The 25,153-nt window shown below is 42.8% G+C and overlaps 1 protein-coding gene across 1 annotated transcript in view; it reads right to left on the bottom strand.

The window, feature by feature from the left end:
* SLC7A14 (solute carrier family 7 member 14) overlaps positions 1 to 24,284 on the bottom strand; it is a 53,575-nt gene extending 29,291 nt beyond the window's left edge. Inside the window, exon 1 of the mRNA XM_014783189.2 lies at positions 23,981 to 24,284. Coding sequence (XP_014638675.1) covers positions 23,981 to 24,284 — 304 coding nt within the window. The remainder of the gene's footprint in view (positions 1 to 23,980) is intronic.
* Between the last annotated feature and the right edge of the window lie 869 nt (positions 24,285 to 25,153).

Genomic DNA, 25,153 nt, shown 5'->3' with positions numbered 1-25,153 from the left:
TCTTTATGGTTAACTGTCTTGGGTAGAAATATGGGGACTCTCTGAGATCTTAGAACAAATACACAAAGTTTTATGTATGTGAATAAGTTTAAAGCCAATTGTAATGAACTATTGGAAATCGATCTTCTTTATTTAGAAAAATTCCCATTTGTTGTATGTGTCTCTGTCACTGTTCCTTAGGTGTCAGGTATGCTGCGTGAACTTGGGCTTAATTCATTATGACCCCTACACTTGATGGCACCAGGGTTATATTATGTGTAACATTCTTCTCTTTCATTTTTACATATCACGGAAGGTGCTCCTCATTTGAGAGTGATTCTTTGAGCAATCTGTGAAAATCCTGTACTATGTCTAGCAGGGGCGTTGATAAAAAAATGCAAATATAGATAAATGCCTAGTTAACAAGGAAATTTAGCATATTCAAAAGATAATGTAATGAACACTTTCAGAGTGCCTACTAGTGCTTGACAGGGTGCTAAAAGTGCTGTGAATAAAAAACAGCGAGTAGACATGGCCCTGCCCTCAAGGGAGATATACCAGAAAATCAGCGCACGTCGTAGGCTGTGTAAGCTCCGTAATGTAGAGATGTACAGGAACACAGAGGGCAGAGAGGAGACATGTGCTTCAGCTGGTGTGGAGGTCTATGGAGAGTTAAATGGACAAAGAAGCTGGAAGGTGAGTCAAAGACAAGGCAGAGAGAGACAGTATGAAGTATTTACGTGGAGGAAAGTGTGCTTGAGGGGACTGGGAGAAGACGAAACTGGAGAGGCAAGCAGAAGCCCTGTGTTTTCCATAAAGGGTCCATTTTCACTAGAATCATCTATTGAACCATAATTTTAGGAGATGGGGACCAGGAATCTGCATTTTAACAAGTTTCCCTCTTATATTTGAAAAACATTGGTATATTACCTCTATAGATCAAGCTAGAAAGAGATCGAAAATACCAAACCTCTGGGAGTTGGGAGGGTTTCCTACATTGTGCTAGGAACTCTGGGTACAGGGCCTGTGGGTACCACGTTGGAGGACAGACATATGACAGCTTGGAGGAAACACACCAGGAAAGGAGTATAGAAGGGAACTGAAAGTAAACTCTATCTTCAGTCCCAGTTTTGTTAAGGGCCAGCCCTGAGGTTCTCTCATCACAAATCAGGGAACAATAGTTCACTCTTTTGTGACTAAAGAGAGCAGGTTTCTTCTCCTTTTGAAGGGATGAAATCAATGCAAGGAAGCAAGAACAGAGATGTCAAAAGCAATGACACAATGAATGAATAAATGTGAGGCAAAATCTCTTTTCCTTCCGCTCAGTGGCATTAGCTGCCAGGGCATCCATATGGAGGGAGCACTGGACCAGCTGGGCTGTGCTCTTAACTCCACAGTGAACCTACTAGCCTCTTATATTCAGTTTCCTTCTTTGTAAAAGAAAGGAATTAGACTGGATGCTCTTTTAAGGGTCTTCCTACTCTAACACTCTAGGATTCTATTGTTACAGTAGTCTTCTCTTATCTATGTTCCAAGACCCCCAGAGGATGCCTGAAACCGTGGGTAGTACTGAACTCTATATATACTATGCTTTTTCCTAACGGCCTTATGGGCGGGGAGTATATACAGTGTGATTACATTAGACAAAAGCATGATTCACGTCCTGGATGGGACGGAGCAGGATGGCATGAGATTTCATCATCCTACTCAGAACAGCACGCAATTTAAAACTTATGAATTGCTTATTTCTGGAATTTTCCATATAATATTTTTGGACCAAGTTTGACCACAGTAACTGAAACCTCGGAAAGCGAAACCACAGCTAAGGAGGGACTACCGTATATTGAATTTTGCTGCAAAACATACCGAGCATAATTTACTTTAATTCTTTTATATCAGTCACTATATTTTTCTATATTATGGAGACACTCTCAGGGGTAGCACAGCCATTTGTCTCAACAGTGAATGGCTTAGGCTGCTATTTATTTTGAGTTCCTGTGTCAGCCCTGCTCCCTGCACTTTGTGAAATAGTTTTCCATCCCCTTCCTGGAGGTCAGAGTGTCTGTTGTTTCCTCTTGTTGCTGTCACAGGGCTTACCTTGAGCAGTCAGACCACCTCCTTCTCTAAATTGCTGCTTCCAACACCTGAGGTTTAAATTGTTAGAGTGAGTCTAAAATTAAGAGGAAGTGGTCTCTGAAGGGAGGCCTGAAGAACACTTCCATAAGGAAAGTATAGAGTGTATAAGCACTGAGTATGAGAACCTGATGATATTTTCTTAGATGCTTGGAGAACTTCTGTGTTCTCTCCTAAGAGAGCTGAGTTCGCGGGTACAGGGTAGGTTGTTCTTTTAGTGCAGTGTGAGGAAGGGACTAGGAGCAACTAACTTCTCCTCCTTGGTGTAGGATCCCCAGCTTTGTCCAATAATTCTTATATCCTATGAGCTGCTTCTCTCCACCCTTCTCTACCCCCTGACAATGCACAAGTCTTGTAAACAGAATTTTTCCAAGTGATGCTTTGGATCAGGCAGCAATTTGCAAATTTAATTTGGAGAGCCAGTATTGCAGAGTTTGTACAATCAAGCGTTCTTGCCTTAATTTTGATCTGCCAAATTAAATTTAAAAATACCCAATACACCATCATAAGCCGCTTGCCAAGGGTAATTAGCAAATAGCCAAGTCTTCCTTAGGCCCTGCGAAGGGACTGGTACCCTGCTGTCCTGAGTCAGAAGAAGAGGCCCTGTGCTGTGCACTGTACAGGGGCGTATGGAAGCTCAGTCATTCATTTCCCAAGGTCCTGCTTGGATCCTGATGACTGGAGTTTGGGGAGAACAGTGGGAAAATCAATTACCACTAACTATGTAAGGCGATGTCTGCTCTCAGAAATCATTCTTTTGGATACATTCTCATTTTGAACACACTGTAAGAGATTTTATAATATTTTGAATCCTTCTGATTTATTTGTATGCAGGAGTCCAGGCTTTCAGGGAGCACTAGAGAATATCCAGCCTGCCACTGAAACTCAGTGGTGAGAATGAGTGAGTGATTTCAACCCCAGATATCCTGGAAAAAACTGGAAAATGTTGTGAATCTTTCAACTATTTTCAAGTATCTGGTGTGTAAGAAAGAAAAATTTAAGGATATCTTTCTAATTTCAGTAAGAAATAAAAACCATGGGAAGGGAAATCTTGGTTTTTATTCCAGATTATGTACTAACTGAGAGCCAAGGGCAAGTTACTTACATCACATGAGTAAAATGAGGGGGCCAATCAGATAAGCTTTAGGATTCCTTCTAGTGCTATCATTCTTTAGTTTCACATCTAGAGTCAACTCTTAATCATCTGAGTCAATGGGAGTAGCCCTGTAGAAAATACTGCAAATCAGTGGTTCTCAGCAAAGGTGGCACTACGTTCCGGGGGAAGTTCTGCAAATCTGTGAATGGGGGTGTCTATGGTTCTCATGATGATTGTGGGCACTTATGGCATTAAATGGGCAGGGCCCTGGGCTGTTAGACATTCTGGAATGTGTAGGGCCATCCCACAGAAAGAGGCATCATCCTGTGTCTTACATGACTTCTGAAAGTCCCAATGGACATTCATGTAAATAAAAACCTGTTTATAATTTCAGAGGCTGAATCTATCTCCTTTTTACATATTAACACAAAGCATTTTTTTGCATGGCTTTATATACATTGAATTTTCCAGGACTGCAACAATTGGGTAAATTGAGGGACAATTGTAATTCGCTTTGTTTGGAATTTACAAAGAGTGAGTCATCGTTTTGGAAAACCACATCATCAACAGCGACATATCTCATGGTCTTTGAGCACCAAACAGCATGCCCATAAGAGCATGCATTTGTAGCAGTTGTGTTCATGGTGGTTCTACAAATGACAGCAAACATCTGATGACTTCATTATGTCGCCTAATGTACTTATGCCCCAGCATTCACACACTGAAACCAAGATTGTTTTTATTAGAAATTACTTTTCTTTCATTTATCTTTCATACTCAGGGCACACTGATTTTTTAAAAATCATGTGTGAAGGAAGGTAACATTATCTCTAGTTTACATTTCAAAATAGTAAAGGAAGAATTACAAAGTATTCATTACCTAAACTTGATTTGGTGTACTAGAGTGGAGAATCACTATTCTAAATGAGAGATAAATTTACAGATAATCTTTATTCAATTTAGTAATGCATTAAAAAAATTCTTGCCCCAAAGTTATGTTTCTAATCTATTTGCCTTATGTTATTATAAAAGTGATTTTGCATTCCTTGGCTACCCATCAAGTGATGGGAGACGGAGAGACATATTGATTCCAAAAGTATAACCGTGTAGCTGGAGAAAATCAATATAGAGTACAATGTTGAGGTCCAGATGGCCATCAGTGGGTGACTGCATGCTGCAAACCACAGGATGGAAGTGTTCCCATTAGAGTTGTTCAGAGATGGCAAGTCTAGGTCCTTGAGAAATACAGAGGAGTTATTTCAGCAGAATTAGAGGGAATAGGACTGATTTCTCATAGTCTGCAACTCTGATATCCTTTTCAACGATCCATCCTTTAAGCACCTTGTAACATACCCCTGTTTTCATTTAGTCATCCCTCATGTTTTGTTTTATTTCTATACCCAGAACTACTTTTGGTTAAATTGACAAGCTGCCAGCCTAAAAAGCAGTCAGATTTAGGACTTATGCTTTGAAAAGTGGGTTGGGACAAGATACCAGGAGATTCCATATTTGAAACATTCTCTATGAATCCCCTCTGGTCCCCAAATGATGTATGATTTGGGGTTTGTAAAAATTTGGTCTCTTTCCATGTGAGTTTCTTTTCAACTCAGAGGGTCTGTGGTTCTATAGGCATAATATAAAGGCATATATATATATGTATATATGCCTATATATATAGGCATAATAGGCCAGCCTTAGGTTAAATAGTCCCAGAGAGCCTACATACGCCGTTGAACTTTCCAAACTGTGCCTAAGATAGCACTGCCCAACAGTAAAGATAATCACTACATTGTCCTCCTCCTCTAATTTCATCCCATCACTCACAGCATGCCCTGCTCTCTATTACCCTCTTAGAACCGGGAGGCAAACATTCTCCATCCTAAGAGGGTGTAAAGGAGAAGCACCCAGCTGGGAGTAGGCAAAAGGTGGAGAAGGGTTTCTCCACTCAAGAAATATATTTCCCTCCATATTCCACCAAAGAAAGCCATTAGATAAATAAATACTTTTTTCTTGCTGAGGAAGACTAGCCCTGAGCTAACATTTGTGCCAATCTTCCTCTACTTTATATGTGGGTCGCCACCACAGCATGGCTGATGAGCGGTGTAGATCCGTGCCTGGGAACTGAACCTGGGCCAACGAAGCAGAACGTGCCGAACTTAACCACTATGCCACAGGGCCAGCCCCAGTAAGTACTTTTTAAAAGTGTGCTTTCACTTGGAAATAATAAATCTACTGGTTACTCACCCTTGAATGTCAATTACTCTACTCAGATAAAGAGAGGATTTTCCTGTTAACATGTAGTTTAACTTATTGGCTAATTCCCTAACCTACTTATCAACTAACTTACCAATTTCCTAAATAGCTTCTGACTTCCTAATTTCTTTCCTTTATGTGACACACATTGTTAAGTGCCTACTAAATCAGGCACTGGAGTCAATCCCAGAGGCATAAATGGTAATAAGACAGATCTCCTGACCTTGAAGCATCCATATTCCAATCAAGAAAGAATTTAATAAACCGATGACGCCACAAGGCCAGTAGTTAATACTATAGAGTATTTATGAGGTGCTCTGGGAGCCCATTGGGATGAGTGTGGTTCTTAGGGAGCATGATTCTTTGGTTTCTGGGTAAGTGGGGATGAAGGGGGAGGCGTTTGTACTGCATCTTGAAGGGTGAACCGGGTTTTGCCAGGCAGAAAAAAGATAGGAAATGATGGTCTCAGGCAGATGTAAGGGCAGAACTGGAATGACACACTGGGGCTACCTTGGGGATTGAGGATGAGGAGTCTGCAGAGGTGAACTGAGATCAAGTGGGTTTGGGGAATCTAGCTGAAAGGGACTGTACAGTTCACCTACTTCTATAGTTTTAAAGCTTTGTCTTGGTTGTAAAACCCTCTTTGCACACAAAGTCTTATCTGAGAGTCTAACACGTAAATAAGTAAAAGCAGAGTGGCTCTGTTTGAGTCAGGCATGGGAAAGCTGAGGATGGTCTGCCCAAGATCTCCTTCATCCCACACCTCCCCAAGGCCCCTGAGCCTCCTCTGTGGACCCACAGGGCTGTACTGAGCATGGCGTGGGGACAGGTGTCAACTGCTCGTTGGGGTTGTTCTCCTACTTGATAGATGATGCAACTGAGCCCCAGACCTGAAGTTGCGTATTCAATTAATGACAGACATCCGCTTCTAGGAGCTTTCTGATTCATTCATTCATTTATCCAAAACATTTATAAGGTACCATCTCTATGCATCTCTGTTAAGTTTTATGGATCTAAAGGTAAATAGGAAGAATACAATTCCTCTTTTGTGGGTCTTATAGTCTAGTGGAGAAGACAGACCAGAAAACCAACAATTATAATAAAACAAGTTAAAATTAGTTGCAGAAGGTGGGGGAAAAGGCATGAGCTGCTTTAAAGAACTGCAAAATTGAGGTCTGATATAAAGTCTTTGGACAGCCAGAGGGACTGTCCATAGGGAAAGAGGAGATATGAGGAGTGGAGAGAAGTGTCCAAGAAAATAATTTGCCAACTCTGCAGTTTCATCCAGGCCTCTTGGATCAGTAACATCTTGAGTGCTGCTCAGGGGGTCACTCTCAGAGGGTCTTGCTTGGGTGATGGGCCACAATTTGCCGACATCAAGTCTGATTAGTTATTTTGAACATATTCTATCTGTAATACTTCATGGGGGAGGTAGGAAGGTTGGGGTGGCCTGATCTGGCAAATGGATGAGGTCATCCATTCCTCATCCATGAAGTCAGTTCCTCCCAGTGCCAATTATCTGCCATCTCCCAGACACAGATGGAATCTGCTGGACTACACCAGTGCAACTCACCACTTAGGCCCAAACATATCTTTAAGAAAGTCCTCACCAAATATAGCATTTTTTTGCGATGGTTGTTACCTGTTTCTTTCCCATTTTCTTAAAACATGTTTGTTCCATTTATTAGTTCACAGCAAGGCTAAGACACGTTGTATATATTGCAATAGTTGCCAGTACTGCTTACATGTAGATTGAGAGTGGGGTATAAGGAGAGATCATAAGACCTCAGAGAGAAATAGAGTGTGAATTCTCTTGGAAACATTTGTTTTCTGTGACACTGAATTCCAGATGGTGGGTAATGAAGTATCCCCATCACTGCTGTCCCCTTGAGAAGCAGGTTGCTGGGTGCTGAGAAACATCTATTCAGCCCCCTGTCACGTGCGGTAGGACCCTGTGATCCTGCACCAATGTCCTCTTCTCAATACTCTTGATTAGCCAAGAAAACTGTGGCTTCCTTTTTCAGGGAGTAATCCATCAGGCTCTCTCTCCCTCTCACCTCACTGCTACTGTCTCTTCTACCTGAGCAACCTTGGTCACTCCATCACCCGTCAGTGAAGCCCAGGCAATTTTTATAAATGCGTCTGGAAGAAAAGCAACTTGTCTGGGAACGCCTATGTTTCTTTGCATCTAGGAAAAGACTTATAATTTTTCTGTCAAAGCAGGCCCCAGGTGGACAGGAAGAGGCTGTGTTTAGGGGAAGGACAACATCTTCAATCAGGGGTGTGCGACACCATTAGTTACTGAACCTGACAGGGCTCCAATTAAAGTTGGGTAGGGAACAGAGAACTCGAAAGTTCCCCAAACTGCAGCACCCATATATCCACATATATACAGGAAGGAAAGAAGTTGTCATCATAGTCAGAGAAGGGACCCCCAAAACAGGTCAAGGAAGTTTAATAATTTGCTGATTAAATGTGACCAGACTATCTGTTTACTCTCTTCTCTAGATGTCCCTCTATGAAAATATTTTAGAGGTTATTGGAGGCCTGATGTCTGTTTCCATAAGTTTCCATAATATGATGAATTCAAGTATAATATTGTCTGGTCATTCTATTGTTAATTATCATCACTAGTGTACATTATTTTACTTGATTGTTTTATCAAATGATGATGACAATGGTAATAATAATAGTAATGCTCATGTGGTTGCTTCCAACCAAAGAATCCACAGAATTAGCTGTTCCCTGAGTCCATCTTCTGGTCCAGATTGGTCCTTCTTCATTGCTGAGGTAGCAGGTAGGCTGGAACTGCCCTTTTCTCTGCTTTAAGGTTTTTATGTAGGTGACCTCAGGTTAACATCAAAGGCAGCCTTGGCGGGGGGTGGAGAGACAAAAGGTGAAGGCAGAGGCATGTTTTTTGTTGTCTACCAATGCTAGGCCCATTGTGCATGGTTCCTCATCTGATGCTCAGGTAAAATGCGAGAGGTGTTATAATGAGGCATCATAGGGGCCACACAGCCTCTGGAGAGAGACCCAGAGAGTGGTTAGGACAATTAAATGAGTTAATGCACACAGATCACGTTGCCCAGTGCCTGGCACACAGTAAGTGCTTAATAAATGGCAACTAAAATTGTTACTAACTGTGACCTCAAGCAGGTCATCCAATTCACTGAGGCTTACATTCCCCATTTGGAAAAATGGTGATGGTGACACATGCTGTGCAGGTTATTATGGATCTTCAAAGGAATACATGTACGGTTCCTGGTACATAGTCGGCGCTCCTCCAGTGAGAGCTATGGCTATTGTTACAGATGAGGGAAAGGAATCTCAGAGAACTTTCCTTAGCAGTAGCCTCCAGAGTGTTTATACAGGAGCTTTTGCCTTAGAGATGAGATAAAAGAGATTGGAAGCAAGTATGTTTGCTGATGGTTTTAGAGATTCAGCATTGCCAGGGCTATCAGAAATCATGTAGAGTCTAAACAAGCCCTATGGGTGCTCAACTCACTTCTAAAACAGAACCTAGAAAAGTTTCTTCTTAGGTTTTTAATATGTAATCTAGAAACATCTGTTCTAGTCTACAAGTCCAGTTAGAAATTGTGAGGTGAAGAGAAATTTCCCATTTTCTTGCTCAACCTTTCTTCATGAGGCCTCGTCCAGATGGCTCTGATAACTGGGCTGAAAAGGCTTTGTGCGGTAGGAAAAGGAGAGCAGGAGTTGAAATGACAACCAGTAGTTCTCTGTCACCCAAATATTTTGCCACTCATCACTCTCCAGGAGCAGGCAGTGCCCCCATTTCTAAAGCAGATGAAAGTGGCACTGAGATGACAGACCTAGAAGCTTCTGTGAGAGGACCAGGCCACCACCCCCTTGCCCTGAGAATGTAGTGGACAGAGTTAAAGATGAGTGCTAAGAGTACACACTTGGGCCCTTGCCTGGTCTCCTCAGCTCATTTGATGAGCAGGTGGGACTAGGTTCCATGGGGATTGGCTGCATTCTCAACAGATGCCCAGGAAGGTGAGACACAGTGAATCTTTCATGGGTCTGGATCAGCTCTCTTTGAAGGACCTTCCCAGAGACATGAGAAACCTCTCATAAAAAGGATGCCATCTTGACTTTTTTCCAAACTGGGCCAACATGCAGGGAGGGCAGAGCAGGGCCAGAGACTCAGGATTTAGGAGACCATTAAAGGGAATCTTTTGGGCATGGGGATTTGGTTACAGCGCCTACTTCTAGTTCTCCTTCCTTCTGTGATATAAACGCCTGCCACTTTCACCTCTCTTCTTCTCCTTCCCCCTTTCTACCCCCTGGCCTTCAAATTCTAGAAGAATTTGGCCTTCTATAGGGCATAAGTATGAAATTTGTATTTTAAGGAGTGAGTGTTGCCACCTACTTGTCTATGAGGATGGAAGGGTGGTGTGTGCTTGGTAAATGGTACTGTGCACAGTACCTTCTGTGCACAGCTGACAAGGATCTGGGGGTTACTATTATTCCTAAGATTCTCACCTAGATGGTCCTGATGGATTGTTTTCAATGGGGCAGCCCCTACTGACTGCAATAGCAATGATGGGATTTTAGCTGATTTTCTACAAGACAACTCCTGTGAATGGAATAAGGAATCCCTTGGATATGTTGGTGGCTTCTTGAAAGAGGCATTCCCACCGAGGAAAACATGGAATGCTCTTGGACATAGTATCAACTGCTCTCGTAATTAAAATATTTTAGAAATATTCGCAAAGGAGCAGGCATTTGTATTTATGTTTCACATATAAGAGAAATTCATTATATTGGTTATTTTCTTTAAAATGCCTAAGAAATTATAAGCTGGAGTATTTATAAATAAAATCTCAAGATAAATAAATATAGCCAAGGGCTATTATTGAATTTATTCCAAAATAGAAAATTCTTGAAGAGTTGATAGGATATAAGGATACATTTATGCATGTGTATGTATACATAGATATACAGGTAAATGTACATATATATGTATATATGTTTTCAACTGCTTTGCAAGGGACTTTCTGGGGCCAGATTCATGAAAATGGCCCGTGGTGATGTATAGTATGAAATGTTCATAATGTTTGCTGGCAAATCATTGCTTTTCACACACATACAGCCATCCACGGGCATTCCATAAGGCACAGCACAGACTATGTCTGGGATGAATGCAATGCACTCCTTAGGTTGTTGAATCAAAGATCCATTCTATTCCTTGCTGTCCCTCTTCTCCATGTCAACTCTACCCTCTGTATTGTGATGTTTGCCTACACCATGCCCCAGAAATTGCCATCTCCAGTCCATAGCCTGTCAGCTGGAATGGTCTTTTATCTCTGCAGCTTGTGACATCAGTGCTTACACCTTTGTGTTCTTGGGTAAGAGTCCGTACTTCCTTCAGTTTTATTCCTCCTCTGCTCACTTTTTTCTTTCTCCATTGTTGCTTCTTATTTCTCCATTTCCATCTGTTTGTTGTCATTTAACAAAGTGTTGCTCTTAACTCTTTTCTCTCCTTACACCCTTAGCTTTGGTGATCTTACACCCTCGCAGGGCAAGTAGAGTTCACCAGGGACTCTCTGATTCCCTCAGATGGCCATGGCCCCTAGCACCAGCCTCTGTGACCTAGCAATGTGAGGAGAGGCACCAAGTGTTCAGAGCAGGCGGCTGAGCACAGGCAAATCTCCTGGGCTGCTGTGGTCAACCAGTTAGACTCTATGCACAGAGTCTGCCTTGTACCAGGCCTCCAAGGGTGAGGGCTGGTGCTCTTCACGAGTTTCCATCAGCACTCTTGTCTCAGGTAGTTGTCCCATGGCCATCGTGCCTCACTCATCTCTGGCAGTCATCTCAGGGCACAGAATTGGGGCTGCTTAAATATCACTTGTTCAGAGAGAGGACTTTGTCATGGTACCCGGTTTAGTTTCCTTATAGCACTTATCACAATTTGTAATTACTATATGTATTTATTTACTTGTTTTCTAAGGCACACCCTATTTATATGTTTTGAAGCACAATGTTTTTGAAGGGGGCTGTCCCGGTAGAGACGAGAATTCGTCTTGGGCAAGTACATTCAGATCCAAAAGTATGCTCTGCACAAGGTTCACCCGGAGAAAGGGTGAGTAAGAGGCAGATCTGCTGGGTCTTTTGCTAGGTATGCTCTGAGGGGCTTCAGAATCTGAAACACGGACTGCTCTTTTGCATTGAGAATGAACCTCGCCTTGTTGGATTGGAGCCCCTGCCAATAGTATTGGTAGTGGTGATAATAACAACAGCAAACCTTACTGAGCATTTCCTCTGTGCATCAGCTGTAGCGAGCACTTTACATACACGATCTTAATCTTCACAAGATGGTTATGATGGAGTGACTATTATTATTTCCATTTATAGATGATGAGTCTAAGATCTAGACAGGTTATCAGGACTTCCCAATATTTTCCACTTGACAGAACACACCTGGAAAATGATACTCTTTGTATGGGTATGAGAAGGAGGTCATGTGTAAAGGGGCGAGGCTGCTCACAGGTAGAGGTGACTAGCCTGGGGCCTCTGCCACCTCCCTGCTGCCCTGAGCATGGAGGGGTCAATACCTTGGCATACCCGTAATTTTTGGCAGTCTGTTTGGGAAGCCCTAGGTTAAGTACATTTCCCAAGTCACAGTGGTAAATGACAGGACAGGGCTTGAAGTGAGGAATATCAGCTCCAGGGATTAATTGCATCTGGGCCCAGATGCTACATGGGGTTGGGATGTGAGTGTGGGGAGTTGAGACACTGGACGTCTCTTTAAAATCTTACGCTTCCCTGGGTTCTTTTTTATCCTAACTCATATGGGCAATCTAACCCAAGCTCTTTATTTTGCAGAGGAGGAAACTGAGGTCGAGATATGTGACTGACTTGCCTAAGGGTCCTGAGCTGCTGAGGGACAGAGCTGGACCTGGATTTCAGGTGTCCCCACTTCCGACCTAGGCCCTCTTGTCTCGTGCCAGGCTCATGATCATTTCCCGTGTGCCTGTCCTGTTTCTTTGCATTGATGTCAAGCCCTTTGTCTTAGAGTTCTTTCCTGTGTTCTGCCCCACCTCTGCCATGCTGAGCCCAGAGCAGGGGGCCAGTCCCTTCCACAGCCACGCTCTTGGTCTGCACTGTCCACTCTACCAGGTGCTGTAGAAGGTGTAAAAGAAGGCCAGGTTCTCCTGGATTTGCTGGAGGAAATTCATTTTCACGATTGGCAATTTGAGGAACTTGCAAATTTCTCTTAAAGTGTGCTCACCTTCTCTGAACTGGTAACTGACATCCTTCCTACAGGGCTGTCAATCAGCCCTATATAGGAGAGCTGCGTGCACTCGCGACACCCTTGTCACTGCTGACAGGTGACAAAAAGGCACTGAGCTTAGAAGTCATCTACATGACCTGGGTTACAGAAGTTTTGATCTCAAAAAGTCCTCTCTTAATCAATAGAATAGAGTGAGCTCCAGTCTCTTTTGAAACCTCAATAAGAGTGAGGGTTTCCTTGACCCATTTGATTCTCTTTGTTGAGCTTTTAAATTTTGGGGGATGTATCTGCATAAAGCAGATTGGGGGTAACAGTCTCTGAAACCAAGTAGAATCGAATTTAGACTGGGCCTTTGTCACTGACTGCCTTATGGCCCTGGACAAGTCACCTAACCTCTCTGAACCTCAGTTTTGTCATCTGCAAAATGATTATAATGATGGCACTTATTTTGTAGGATTTGTTGTGAGGATTATGCAAATGGCGTTCAGCCAGTGCCAGGCACATAGTAAGTCCTCAGTGGTTTAGCTATCATGATTAGCCACAAATTGGGAACACTAATACGGGAGGGAGGTTGAGAAGATGAAATGGGTTAATGTATGCACAATGCCTGGGGCACAGTATTTGCCTAATAGTAATAAAAACAATAGTAATAATAATAATGGCTAACCTTTATGGAGTGCTTGCTAAGTTATGTTTTAGAGACTTTACAAACATTGGGGGTAGCTGCTATCATTATTAGGATTTTGACATATAGCTGTGCATTTTGACAATATTTTGGAGAGCTGGTCTTCCAGAAACTTGAAGACTGGCCTGCATTTGTTCATTTTTGCATTCCCTCCCCACCTTTTCAATGTTTCTGCCTCTCCCACCCCCGGTGTGATGAAGAGCAGTTCTCAGATAAGTTTAGGGGAACAGAAAAATGCAAGTTTATGGAATGAGGGAGTGATCCCAGATCATTGAGAATGATCAGTGATGCATAAGGACCCACCCTCCTGGTGTTCACCTCTCAAGTCTGGCTTCAATTTGAGGAGAGGAAAATGGTTTGTTTGAAAAACAAAACAAGGGCACTCACCAGACTATTTAAATAGACTCTGAATCTTTAGAAATCTTCCTCAGTGTTGAAAATCCAACCTGGGGTGAATACTGGAATGGGAAGACTGAGCTTTGTGAAGGTCTGCAGAACCAGCCCAGGGAGGAGGTTGGGAGCCTCGCCTGTGGGAGCCCTGCTTCCCTTACCACCTCCCCAGGGATTCGGTTACCATGCGCTCGCCTGATGATGGATCAGAAGATGCTAAAGAGCAAATGAGAATGGCAGGAAATACAGATGATAAACCCTAGTGCTGAACCATAAACTAAGTGCCAAGAAAAGTGCTACTCGGTGTGATGGCTCTATATTGCTTTTCAGACCCTCTCATTGATTGCAACTTATGAATCCACATCTAATGAGACAGATTGTTTGGCTTCACAGATCCCAGAGGCAGCTTGCTGAAATGGAAGATCATGAGTTTTGGAGTCCTACAGCCTTAGATTTGGGTTCTGGCTCTGTCACTAAATATCCGCCTGCCTCTCAGGAAGTTACTTTAACCTCTGACCCTCTGGCTCCTCATCTGAGGGCAGAACTAAAATCACGCCTCCCTCCATTGGGTTGGTGAGGATGGAAAGGAGATGCTACAGGAAGGCACCATATGCAGTGTTCTGCGCACAAAGATTAGTTGACTATTCCTCATGGTGTTCTGTGGGGGGGCCTCTTTACTTGAGTTTTCTGTTTCTACTTTCACTTTCTGTCACCAGAACTGTGTTGTAAATCCATTATTCTAATGACATTGTGTTAAAAACATATTCATTTATTGTGTGTCTTTTCTCAGCTAGCATGAGCATTTATCCTTCTTATCTTTCCTCATCCACCCATGCCCAAATCCTCTCCATCCTAAGCTTCCTTCCAACCTCCACTGTCAGAGCCTAGGGCCTCATAATCTCTTGCCTGTTCTTTACAATATGTGCATAACCAGTTTATCCACCTCTGTTCTCTCCCCACCCTGTTACTAAAATACAGATCTAGTTGTGTTCCTGAACTTCTCCATGCCTACAGAATGATATCTAACCTTTCTGGCTTGGCCCCAAAATCCCTCCTCTAAGAACCCACTTTGTTTAGTGAATTATCCTGATGGACCATTTTGGTTGGGGGAATGATAGTCTTTGCAGAATGGCCAGGATGAACTTGTAGGGAGACAGAGAGATAAGTAGACTGCTCTGGATAAGATATGGACAAGAGTTTTACAGCTTGATAGTGAGCAGGCTAGGGAGTAGATGGTGAGATTGAAGGAGAAAGACTACCCATCAATGGGGTTGGAGGCTGAAGCCAAGAAGAAGAGAGCGTTGGTGGACATTCTCTAAAGGCAGGGAGAATTGGAGTGTCCTATGTTCAACTGCAAGCTTGCTCTCTGTTGGGATGGACTGCATTATATGTCCCATCTCTGGCCCAAACTTTCCACAAAGTCCACTGCACATACGACCTTTCCTTGTTGATACTTGGGGGAGAGGAGAGATTGGGGAGGCCTCTAGCTGGATGATGAGGTAAAGAAAAGGGGCAGCAGGAAGTGAAACGCAGAGTAGAGATAGAGACTCCATGGAAGCAGAGATCCAGAGTTGGAAGAACTAGGAGAAAGGTAAGCCTGACAACTCTCTAGGTTTATTGAGGGGGATGCTAGATTTTCCAATTGGACATTAATGGGAATCAGGTCCAATTTTTCTTAAATATTTCAGAACAACTTGACCTTAGCCAACGGGAGGGCTTAGGGGTTATGCATCCATTATAGAGGTGGCAGTGACAACCAGTTTTTCTTTTCTTTCCCATCAACAGAACCTCTGCAATGCTGTGGTTGGCAATATACCCACAGAAGCCTCACATGCTGTGGCTAAGTGTCTAGGTTTTAGCCAACGTAAGTGGAAGTTATAGGAAGGACTTATGAAAAAGCTTCTTAAGAAGGGGACACAAATGTGGGAAATGATCTGCCTCACCCTTTTGTTTTCCCTGCCTTCTGGAACTCAGACGTACTGACTGGAACTCCCGCAGCCATCCTGGATCTTGAAGTTACCTTGAGGATGGAAGCCAAGCATCCGAATGGTAGAGCAGAAAGATCATGGGGACTCAGTCCCCCACGGGGTCTGCAGAGCCACAGTAGCAGCCTTCCCCCAGATTTCTTTTACACAAGAGAGGAGTGAAATTATCTCTCATTTTTAGTTTTCTCTTGTATCAATTGAACCAAAGCTAATATGCTAATACACTAGTAGAACAGTAAAGTGATTAAGAGATGGGCTCTGGAGTCAGACTGCTTTCACTCTGTTCCTTGCACTGTCACCTCTTATGCAGGAGCCTTAAGCAAGTTACCAAACTTTTTGGAAGCCTCTGTTTTCTCATCTGTAACATGAGGATAATAAACCACTTATCACATAGGATTGTTGTGAGGATGAAGTAAAATAATGTGCTAAGCACTTAGAACTCTTTTGGTACACAGTAAATGCTCAATAAATGGTAGCTGCTGCTGCCGCTACTGCTACTATTACTATCGTTACTAATATTATTGCCACAGTTACTTATCAGGTTTGGTGTTCATCTCCATCAATAAGCAATAGGTCCCTTAGGGTAGAGACAATTTATTTGTTTTTGGCACTGTGCCAGGACTGATATATGGTGGATACCCAATACATCTTTACTGAACCATATCTTATTAGATTTTTGCCAATTATTTCTTATGAGTAGATGATAAAAATTACTGATACTGTGCACCAGACGGGAGATTGATGCTGTGTATGCATACTGTTTAATCCCTACCAAAACCATTGAAGACATGGGCTTGAAGAGTTACTGTAGAAAGTGCATGAGCTTGGGAGTTATTCAGACCTATATTCTGTTTGAGGTTCAATCTTCATAATATTAAAAGAGAATTGGAAATAAACTTAGGAAAAAAAGTCAAATTGGTCATCCTTTCTCCACTCAAGTTTGTAGGAGGCTCTTGGGGCTTTGAATGACCAGAAGTCACTGGCCTGGTGGCTTTGATTTGTGTTTCATCCCAAGCCAGCTGAATGAGAGAACCTCTGTACACCATCCTGTCTCCATCCCTCAGTCTCTCAACAAGGCTATAGGTGGGAACTAGGAAAAGAATCAATTTCCCCCAGACGGTTTATTTAATCTGGTGTACACAAAAGGGTTTTTTGGGTTTGGCCCCCGGCGTGGGGTCTGGTTGTGGCCTGCTGAGCTATTAAAGAGTAGATAAGACCTTTTGGATGAAAGGTAAAGGTTACACACAAGCTGCTTCCTCTGATAAGTTTCCCTCCAGCTGCGAGAGTGCTGTGGGCAGTTACAGTGTTGGGGCAGGACTGGTAGAGGAAGTAGGGAGAGAAGTTGACGCAACTTTGGGTCTTGTCAAATTGTGGAGAAAGTGGCTCTCTCTCTGAGGTAGATTTGTTTCATGTTATAAGCTGATTTGCATGGCATGGGGGATGACGCCACAAGGCCAAGAAAATCTCTTAAGAATCTGCTGGCCAAAAATTTCTATCTTAACCTAGGTTTCCTCTTCCTGTAAGTTATGGCTGCAACAAAAGGTGGGTCCTGGTCCTATAACAGAGTAGTTCTTCGCCCTGGCTGCGCATTTGAATCCCCTGGAGAACTTGAAAAAAACGCCAGTCCCTGGGCTCTGCCTTGGTCCAATTGAATTAGAATCTCTGGTGGCAGAGCCTGGGCATCAGTATTTTAAAAAAGAAATAAACAGAAGTTAAAAGATGAACCACAAACTGAGAGAAATATTTGCGAAAACACATATCTAATAAAGGAATTGTATCCAGAATACACAAAGAATTCTTAAAAGTTAATAATAAGAAAATGAAGAATCCAGTTAAAAAATGGGCAAAAGATTTGAACAGACGCTTCATGTAAGAAGATGTATGGATGGCAAATAAACACTTAAAAAGATGCTCAAAATATAAGTAATTTGGGAAATGCAAATTAAAACCACATTGAAATATCACTATACACCTTTTAAAATGACAAACAAACAAAAAAATTACAACCACAAAAAACAACACCTGATAATTCTGAGTGCTGGCAAGGAACAGAGCAAGTGGAACATTCATGTGTAGCTGGTGAGAGTGAAAAATAATACAGCTGCTTTGAAAAATCTTTGGCAGTTTATTATAAAATTAAACACACACTTACCATACCAACCAGCAATTCCACTCAGGTATTTACTCAAGAGAAATGACAACTTGTGTTTACACAAAAACTTGTACACAAATATTTACAATGGCTTTATTCATAACGGCCCAGACTGGAAACAACTCAATTGTCCTTCAACTAGTAAATGGATAAGCCCAGTGGTATATTCATACAATGGGACACTACTCAGCAATAAAGCGGAGCGACCTACTGACACACATGACATGAACGAATCTTAAATGCATCATAGTAAGTGAAGGAAACCAAGCTCAAAATGTTACATACTGAATGATTCCATTTATACAACATTCTGGAAAAGGCAAAAGTATAGGGATGGAAAAAACAGGTCAGTGGATGCCGGGAGTTGGGGCTGGCAGGAGAGAATATCTACAAAGAGGCAACCTTTTAGAATTACAAGGGGTGATGGAACCCTCCTGTATCTTGATTGTGGTGGAGGCTACACAATTGTGTGTGTTGGTCAAAACTCATAGAATTGTATATTTAAAAGGGTAAATTTTACCATATGTAATTATGACTTAATAAAGCTGATCCCTCACAATCCATTATTCAGAAAAAAGAAGTTCCCCAAATTATTTAAATTCATAGTCAAGATTGGAAGATATTGTTGGCATAACAAATTTGAATCTAGGTTCTGTTATTTAAACTTCAGTTTCCACATATGTAAAATTGGAGATAATAACACCTACCCTGAAGAGATACTGAGTTTTACATTTGATAATATATGGCAAGCACCTAATACACGATTTGACACAAAATAATAGTAATGGCTTATTTAGTGCTATGTGCCAGGCATTGTACCAGGCACTTTATAGGTATCTCATGCAGTCTTCACAACTCTATGAAGTAGATATTATTATGACCATTTTCAAAGTGGAGAAACTGAGGCTCAGAGACATAGTGGAATTTGCTCAAGGTCTCACAGCCAGTCAGTGGGGGAGCCAGGTTACAAGAATAAACTCAGCATTACTGATTACTGTACCACTTCTGAAATCTTAGAGTCAAATATCCCACTCTTTGACTTCACTTCTATCCTCCTAGCTCACTTTCTTAATATTTTCATTTCAATGATTTCCTGAACTCATTGAGATCATCAACCTCCATCTGTCCTGCCACTTCTCCTGAAGCTTCGCTACCTTCATTTCTCACTTCTCTCCTGATCCAACCTAGATCATGTGGTCCAGCACTATTTCCTCTTCCTTGGAAAACATCCCTAACCTCATTGCTTTTTTCTCTCTCTGCTTGGAAAAAGCTAAACCTAGTTAATCCTAACTTTTCCTTTACTCCACTCTTGCAACCAAGCAGTGATTATTGCTGGAGATAAATGCAGACTGTGGAGACTGGATTTACCTTCAAATTTATGACCACAAATCTTAAATAAGCAGTCAGTTTTGCCCAGTTTTGCATGGCATCTGTCAGCAAAGGTGTTAACTGTTTATCCTATTCTAGAAATGTGAAGGTGGACACATGACCTAAGAAAAGCCAATCAGAGTTTTCCATGATATTTTATATATGATGACTGGGTGAGGGTTTCTTGCTGTAAAGATGAAGAAATAGCTTTCCTGAAGATGAAGCCAATATACGAGGGAAGGAGGACAAAGAGTTGGAGAGACGAAGCACCAGTAACATCGAGCCCTGGTCCAGCCATTGAGCCAATACATTCCTGATTGGTGGGGTTGGGTTATTGTGGCTTTAATAGAAAGATTCCTGACTAATAGAGACTTCAGGGCAGGAGCAGTGAAGACAGAGACGGGGATTAATTTGAGAACTATTTAGGAGGCAAAACTGATGGGACTTGTAATTGAATGTGAGAGGCGAGGCAGAAAAGATAACACCAGGTTTCTGCCTGGAATGGGTGAAAGAGAGAGCGAGAATATAGAAAGAGGAATCGGGTTTGGAGGAAGATGATTAATTTGGAGTATGTTGACTGGAGGTGTGTCTGGAACAGATGGAGATGTTTGGTAGGCAATGTGAAGCTTGGAGGAGATGTATATGGCTGAGACATGAATATGGATATTAATATAAGCATGGGGATATTGATGGCAATTGAAGCCACGAGAGGACATAATCAGCTTGGAGAAAGTGTAGAGTGGGAAACACCAACATTTATGGACCAAGTGGAGAAAGGGAAGCCATGAAGAAGCCAGAGAGGCAATGATCAGAGAGGTATGAAGAGAACAAGGACAATGTTGTCACACAGCAGTCAAGAGAATATAGAATGTCTCAGGAGGGATAGCATGACTTACTTTGTCAAATACAGCAGAGAATTCTAGTGTGATCAGTGCTGAAAAATATCTGTAAGACTTGGCAAAGAGGATGCCATTGGTGACCTCATTAAGGTCAGTTTCGTTACATAGTAGGGCAGATGCTAGAAAGCAGTGGGATGAGAAATGACTCGGAATTTAAGAGCCATCAATGAGCACTCTTGAAGAGTTTGAAAAGGAAGGAGAAGAGAGAGATGGGAAGTTGCTAGAAGAGGATGTGGGCCTAGGAAGAATTATATTTTAGGATGGGGGAGAGACTTGACTAGAGGAAGAAGCCAATTGAGAAGGAGAGGCTGAAGACACAATTAGAGAGGAGGATCATTGAGAGTAGAGAGGATGGGGTTAAGTGGTCAAGGGATACCTTTGGCTTGAAAGTAAGGGCATTTTACCCTCTGAAAGGAAGCAAGTGTGAGTGAGGGTGAGATACATGTTAGGTGGTAGAATATTTAAGGAGTTCATGGCAGATATCTTCAAGGAATCAAGGTTCTGCTCTAAGTGAAGAAATGTGAATTGAGTGGGACTTGAAGAGAGCAGTGAAAGTATAGAAAAATCATTGAAAAGATTTGACAAAGGGCAAGTGAAAGACTCATGGGATCAGCTGAGGAAGACTCGAAACCATAACTCTGTGGTGTGTTCCTCTGTGGGACTGTATGACCTTTCCCAAGAGCTCTTGTTCACTCAGGTGCAGACTTGGGAAGGAAGAGATTCTGGGATGGATTTTACTGGGTAGTTTCAGAGCCTGGAAAGTGCAAAAGGGAGTAAGGGGGTTGGGGGAATCTTGATAAGGTTTAGGAGCAAGTATCGTGGGAGTGAGGGAATGAGCTATGGTCCGAAAGTGAGGTTTTAGTTTAATGTTCTTGAGGCAAAGCAGTTCCAGGTAATGACAACACTAGAGTGTGGCCATGAGAATGGTGGCTGTTGTGGCACTGGTATAGGTGAGGGCCATGGGCATAACAATGTCCAGTCATGGCTGGGATAGGGTGATGGATGGGTTAATCCACCTGGTTATTCAAATTGCCTGGGATTATTGCAGAAGCTGGGCTAGAGAGGAAGACTGTGAGAGGGAGTTACTGAGAGATGAGGAGATCATAGTAAGTGAGCTTCGTGGGCCAGGGGGCATGAGCCTCAGGAAGATGAATTTTAATGGATGCTTGCCACTGACAGGCACTGTGCCAAGAGCTTTGCATATATTTTCACATTTACTCTTTATAACAACACCGTCAGTTAAGCACTGTTATTATCTCCAATTTGCAGATGAGGAAAACAAAACTTTGAGAATTTTGAGATCACACAGCTGGGCAGTGGTGGAGCTTTGACGTGATGGTGGAAGAACACGAATCTGGAAGGGACAGTGGGGAGGCAGATCCTCCCGACTTTGTACGTGAGCGAGGAGTGTGGGAATGTCAGCCTCCCCAGATTAGGTGTCAGGGCAATGGTGTCCTCAGGGTCGACTTAGGTTTAGTTAAGGCCAGGAGGAGAAAAGGATCATGTATTAAAGGTCTGAGGATAGAGGGGAGTTGGATTATTGTGATATGGAGAAGCAGTTGAGGGAGAGGCAATATGGGGATGATATGGGAGCAGAAAGAAGACAATGGAGGGAGACTTTCCTTAGTTTAGTGACAAAGGATCATAGAGTGAGAGGCCAGGTTGAAGAAACCTGCTGTAAATATGCTAACTTTGGCATATTTTGGTCCTGGCTCTGGCTGGGGGCTCTAGGAGGACACTAGCTGGCCTCAGTGGGGAGATGAGTCAGTCACAAAGTGTAGAGAAGTGTTATGGATGCAGCCCTATGGGGAAAGTGGGGTCCCTGACTCGGGGAGAGGCAGGGTTTTCTTTTGGTGTCTGGTGCAGTGTGAAGGCACTAGTTACTGGGCAGTACCAGGGCCAACTCTCTGAAAACAAACTCCAGTTCATAGCATTTGCCAATTTCTGTGGTGTAAATACTCCCACCGTAGCCGATTTCAAGTTAACATGACTTCACTGAATGCAAAGTTGGAAAGAGGTGTGTAGAATCAGGGCTCTTGGCAGCTGGTGTGAGAAAGCTCTAGCAACACACTGGCTGGGCCAATCTCAGGACCTCCATCTGAGCGGCAGAAAAGTCTAGGTTATGTAGCACCATAAACACTGTGGCAGGGGGCAGACTCCCAGAATATGACTGGGCCTCGTTCTGGTTTCTACATGTAATGAAACACTGTGAAGGATAAGATGTGGGGATTCATTTGTGGGAATCATCAAGGTTTGGGGGACTGGGCTATAATAGGGTGGGACCTAAAGGAGACTGTGCAGTCTGCATTAACCAGGCAGGACTCTTAGCCATCTGCCCTATGCCCTCTGTGAGACTCCCTGGATATATGTCTGCCTTTTGTCCCACCAATGGCTATACTATTCTATATGCAAACACTTTCAAATCTATACGTTTATGGTGAGTAAGAATCTGGCTGCTTCCCCCAAATAATTTCTTTGCCAAATAAGTTTGAAAATGATTGCAATCAGGTTAATAGAACTTCAAGTATCCATGGAATTCATCCATGTGAATAATTAATTTTCATCTATCAGAAAAAAATCCTATATTCTGCAGGAACCTCAATTATTAGGATATTCATGCATATTAGAGAATGATTTCAGGAAAAGGAGATCGTAGTAAAACCAATAGGAAGGAAGCCATGACAGGAGATAAACAAAATCAGTCTGGAAATATTTTCCTCATCAAATTAAAAAGATGTCAAATATAAACCAGTGCACTTTCTGGGTGCATATTCCTAGTCTGTGCATCCCACCTGGAGGAGGATGATTTAGTGTGGATGTATGATATGAATGTAGAACTTGTGATGGTATGCATCAGTACACAGAACCCCGATATATCACAGAGCTTCCAATAGCTTAGCATTCTTACCTCTCCTGAAATGTTTGATGAGATCACAGCATTCACTGCCAGTACATGAGTTGACCCACATGATCTGTCACCCCCAAACCCAGCAATGCCTTGTGTTTTTGCAATATAACCACCAAGAAGGAGGAAGTTTCCTTTTCCTTCTTTTTCAAGTTGTCCATTGACCTATTCCTGGCATTCTGGGAAGATACCATGGATCACAACTCGAGAGAAGAGGAGGGAAGAGGAAAAGAAAATAGCATAGCTGTTTCACAAATTTTCAACATGTAAGTCCTGGTACCCCATTTAAAAAAAACTAGTTTTATGGTTCTTTCTCAAGCAGAGAGAAGGAGCGAGTTGGGTCCCTCTGTAGAATATCCATCTGTTGAAGTGCTTGTGGTGATGGTGTTTCGTGGTTCTCACAGGAGCTTTACATTTCCTAGCTTGGATTCCTCCTGCTTGGGGGCCAGTTTGAGGCTCATCAAATCCCAATCATATCAGACTTACTGACTTGTCGTTTTGCTATTTTGCCTATCCTTTATTTATTATTTATGTCCTGGTTATATCCATCCTCCCAAAGGGATTGACTTATCATCTCCAGTGAAAAAGGGAGTTATAATAAAAATAGAGCCATTAGGACATGACAGGGAGTGAGAAGTTGGGAGATGGCTGGGCACCGGAATAATTATTTGTATTGAAAAACCTAAGAAAAAGGGAGGCTACTACAATTAAGCCAAAACCTAGCCTTGAACTTCCGGGCAGTCAAGGCAAAAAAGGAGCATGATGACCACCTCTCTACCACCTTATACATCTCACCACTAAATACTCTAGAAGAGTGGGATGCACGGTAACAGGCAGGCAAGCACTTTCCACGGGCCTTCCCATGCACCGAGACACTTACCTGATAAAATGGACGCGACAGCTGCAATGATGAAGGACACAATGACGCCAGGTCCTGCCATTTCCTTGGCCACCAGGCCAGATACCACGTACATCCCAGTGCCCACGCAACTGCCAACGCCAAGCGAGATGAGGTCCATGGTGGTGAGCACCTGAGCTAGCTTGGTGCCATGTGGCGTTGTGGCCCCAGTTCCCTCCAGCATGGATTCCACTGGTTTGGTGCGCAGGATCCTGGAGTGCATGGCATACCAGGCAGCCCCCCACTGCACCCGCCGGGGGTCCAGGGAGGCAAGGAAGCCACTCATCCTGAACGATAGGGGTGGCAGTGAAGGTCAACTGATGGAAGACGGCTATGGAAGCCTTAGTGGATGCTCCTGGAATTCTTCTAATGAACAGGGCTCTCCCTTTTAGGAAAGGTCCAAAGGGATCCAAAGCAGCCTTCTCCTGGGCATGAACGTCTGTAGGAAAAACACAAGCAAGGAGAAGATGAGACCAGGTGGAAAGCAAACCATGATTTGGAGGCATGGTTGGAGGTCAACGAACTGGTCTATGCCGTGTACTCATATGCGGGAGGGTTGCATTTCCCCCTTTGTGTCCCCTCTAGTCCTAATGACAGTCTGTAGTTTGCACAATGTCGCATAGTCATTCTGAAGATGATGGTCTGAGTCAGGGCTCTGCTACACTGCTCTGGAACCTTGGGTAAGTTACTTCACTTCTCTGTGCTTCAGTTTCAACCATGTAATGGGGATAATAAAGCCTCCTGCCTAGTGTTGATGTGAAGATTAAATTAGTATATGTCTAAAAAGAGCTTAAGACAATGTCTGGCACACGGAAAATGCTCATTCATCCAAACTCTAAGTACTTCTTAGCTGGCTCTGCCAAGGCTTGGTCTGTGATTCCTGGGCGTATTCTTTGGGGACACAGTATCCTCATTTTTTACATAAGGATGTAAAATTAGACCTATGATTCTCAAGACGGACAGTGCCACCCCGTGGGGTTGTTTCTCAAATGAAATGAAAAACGTTTTGAGCATTTTTTGCTGTCAAAGATTGGAGAAGGAAGAGTGCTCCTGGCATTTGGTGGGTGGGCCCCAGAGATGCTAAATGTGTGGCATAGTGCCATTCAGTTTTCAAATATCTCATTAGACATTCTTGTAGATGAAAATTCTGTTCTG

The sequence above is a fragment of the Ceratotherium simum genome, chromosome 15 (assembly GCF_057802395.1).
Source record: "Ceratotherium simum simum isolate JZ-2026a chromosome 15, ASM5780239v1, whole genome shotgun sequence".
In the NCBI taxonomy this organism is placed as follows: Eukaryota; Metazoa; Chordata; class Mammalia; order Perissodactyla; family Rhinocerotidae; genus Ceratotherium; species Ceratotherium simum.
Note: the sequence above shows the minus strand (reverse complement) of the source record. Positions and strands in the feature narration are given on the sequence as shown.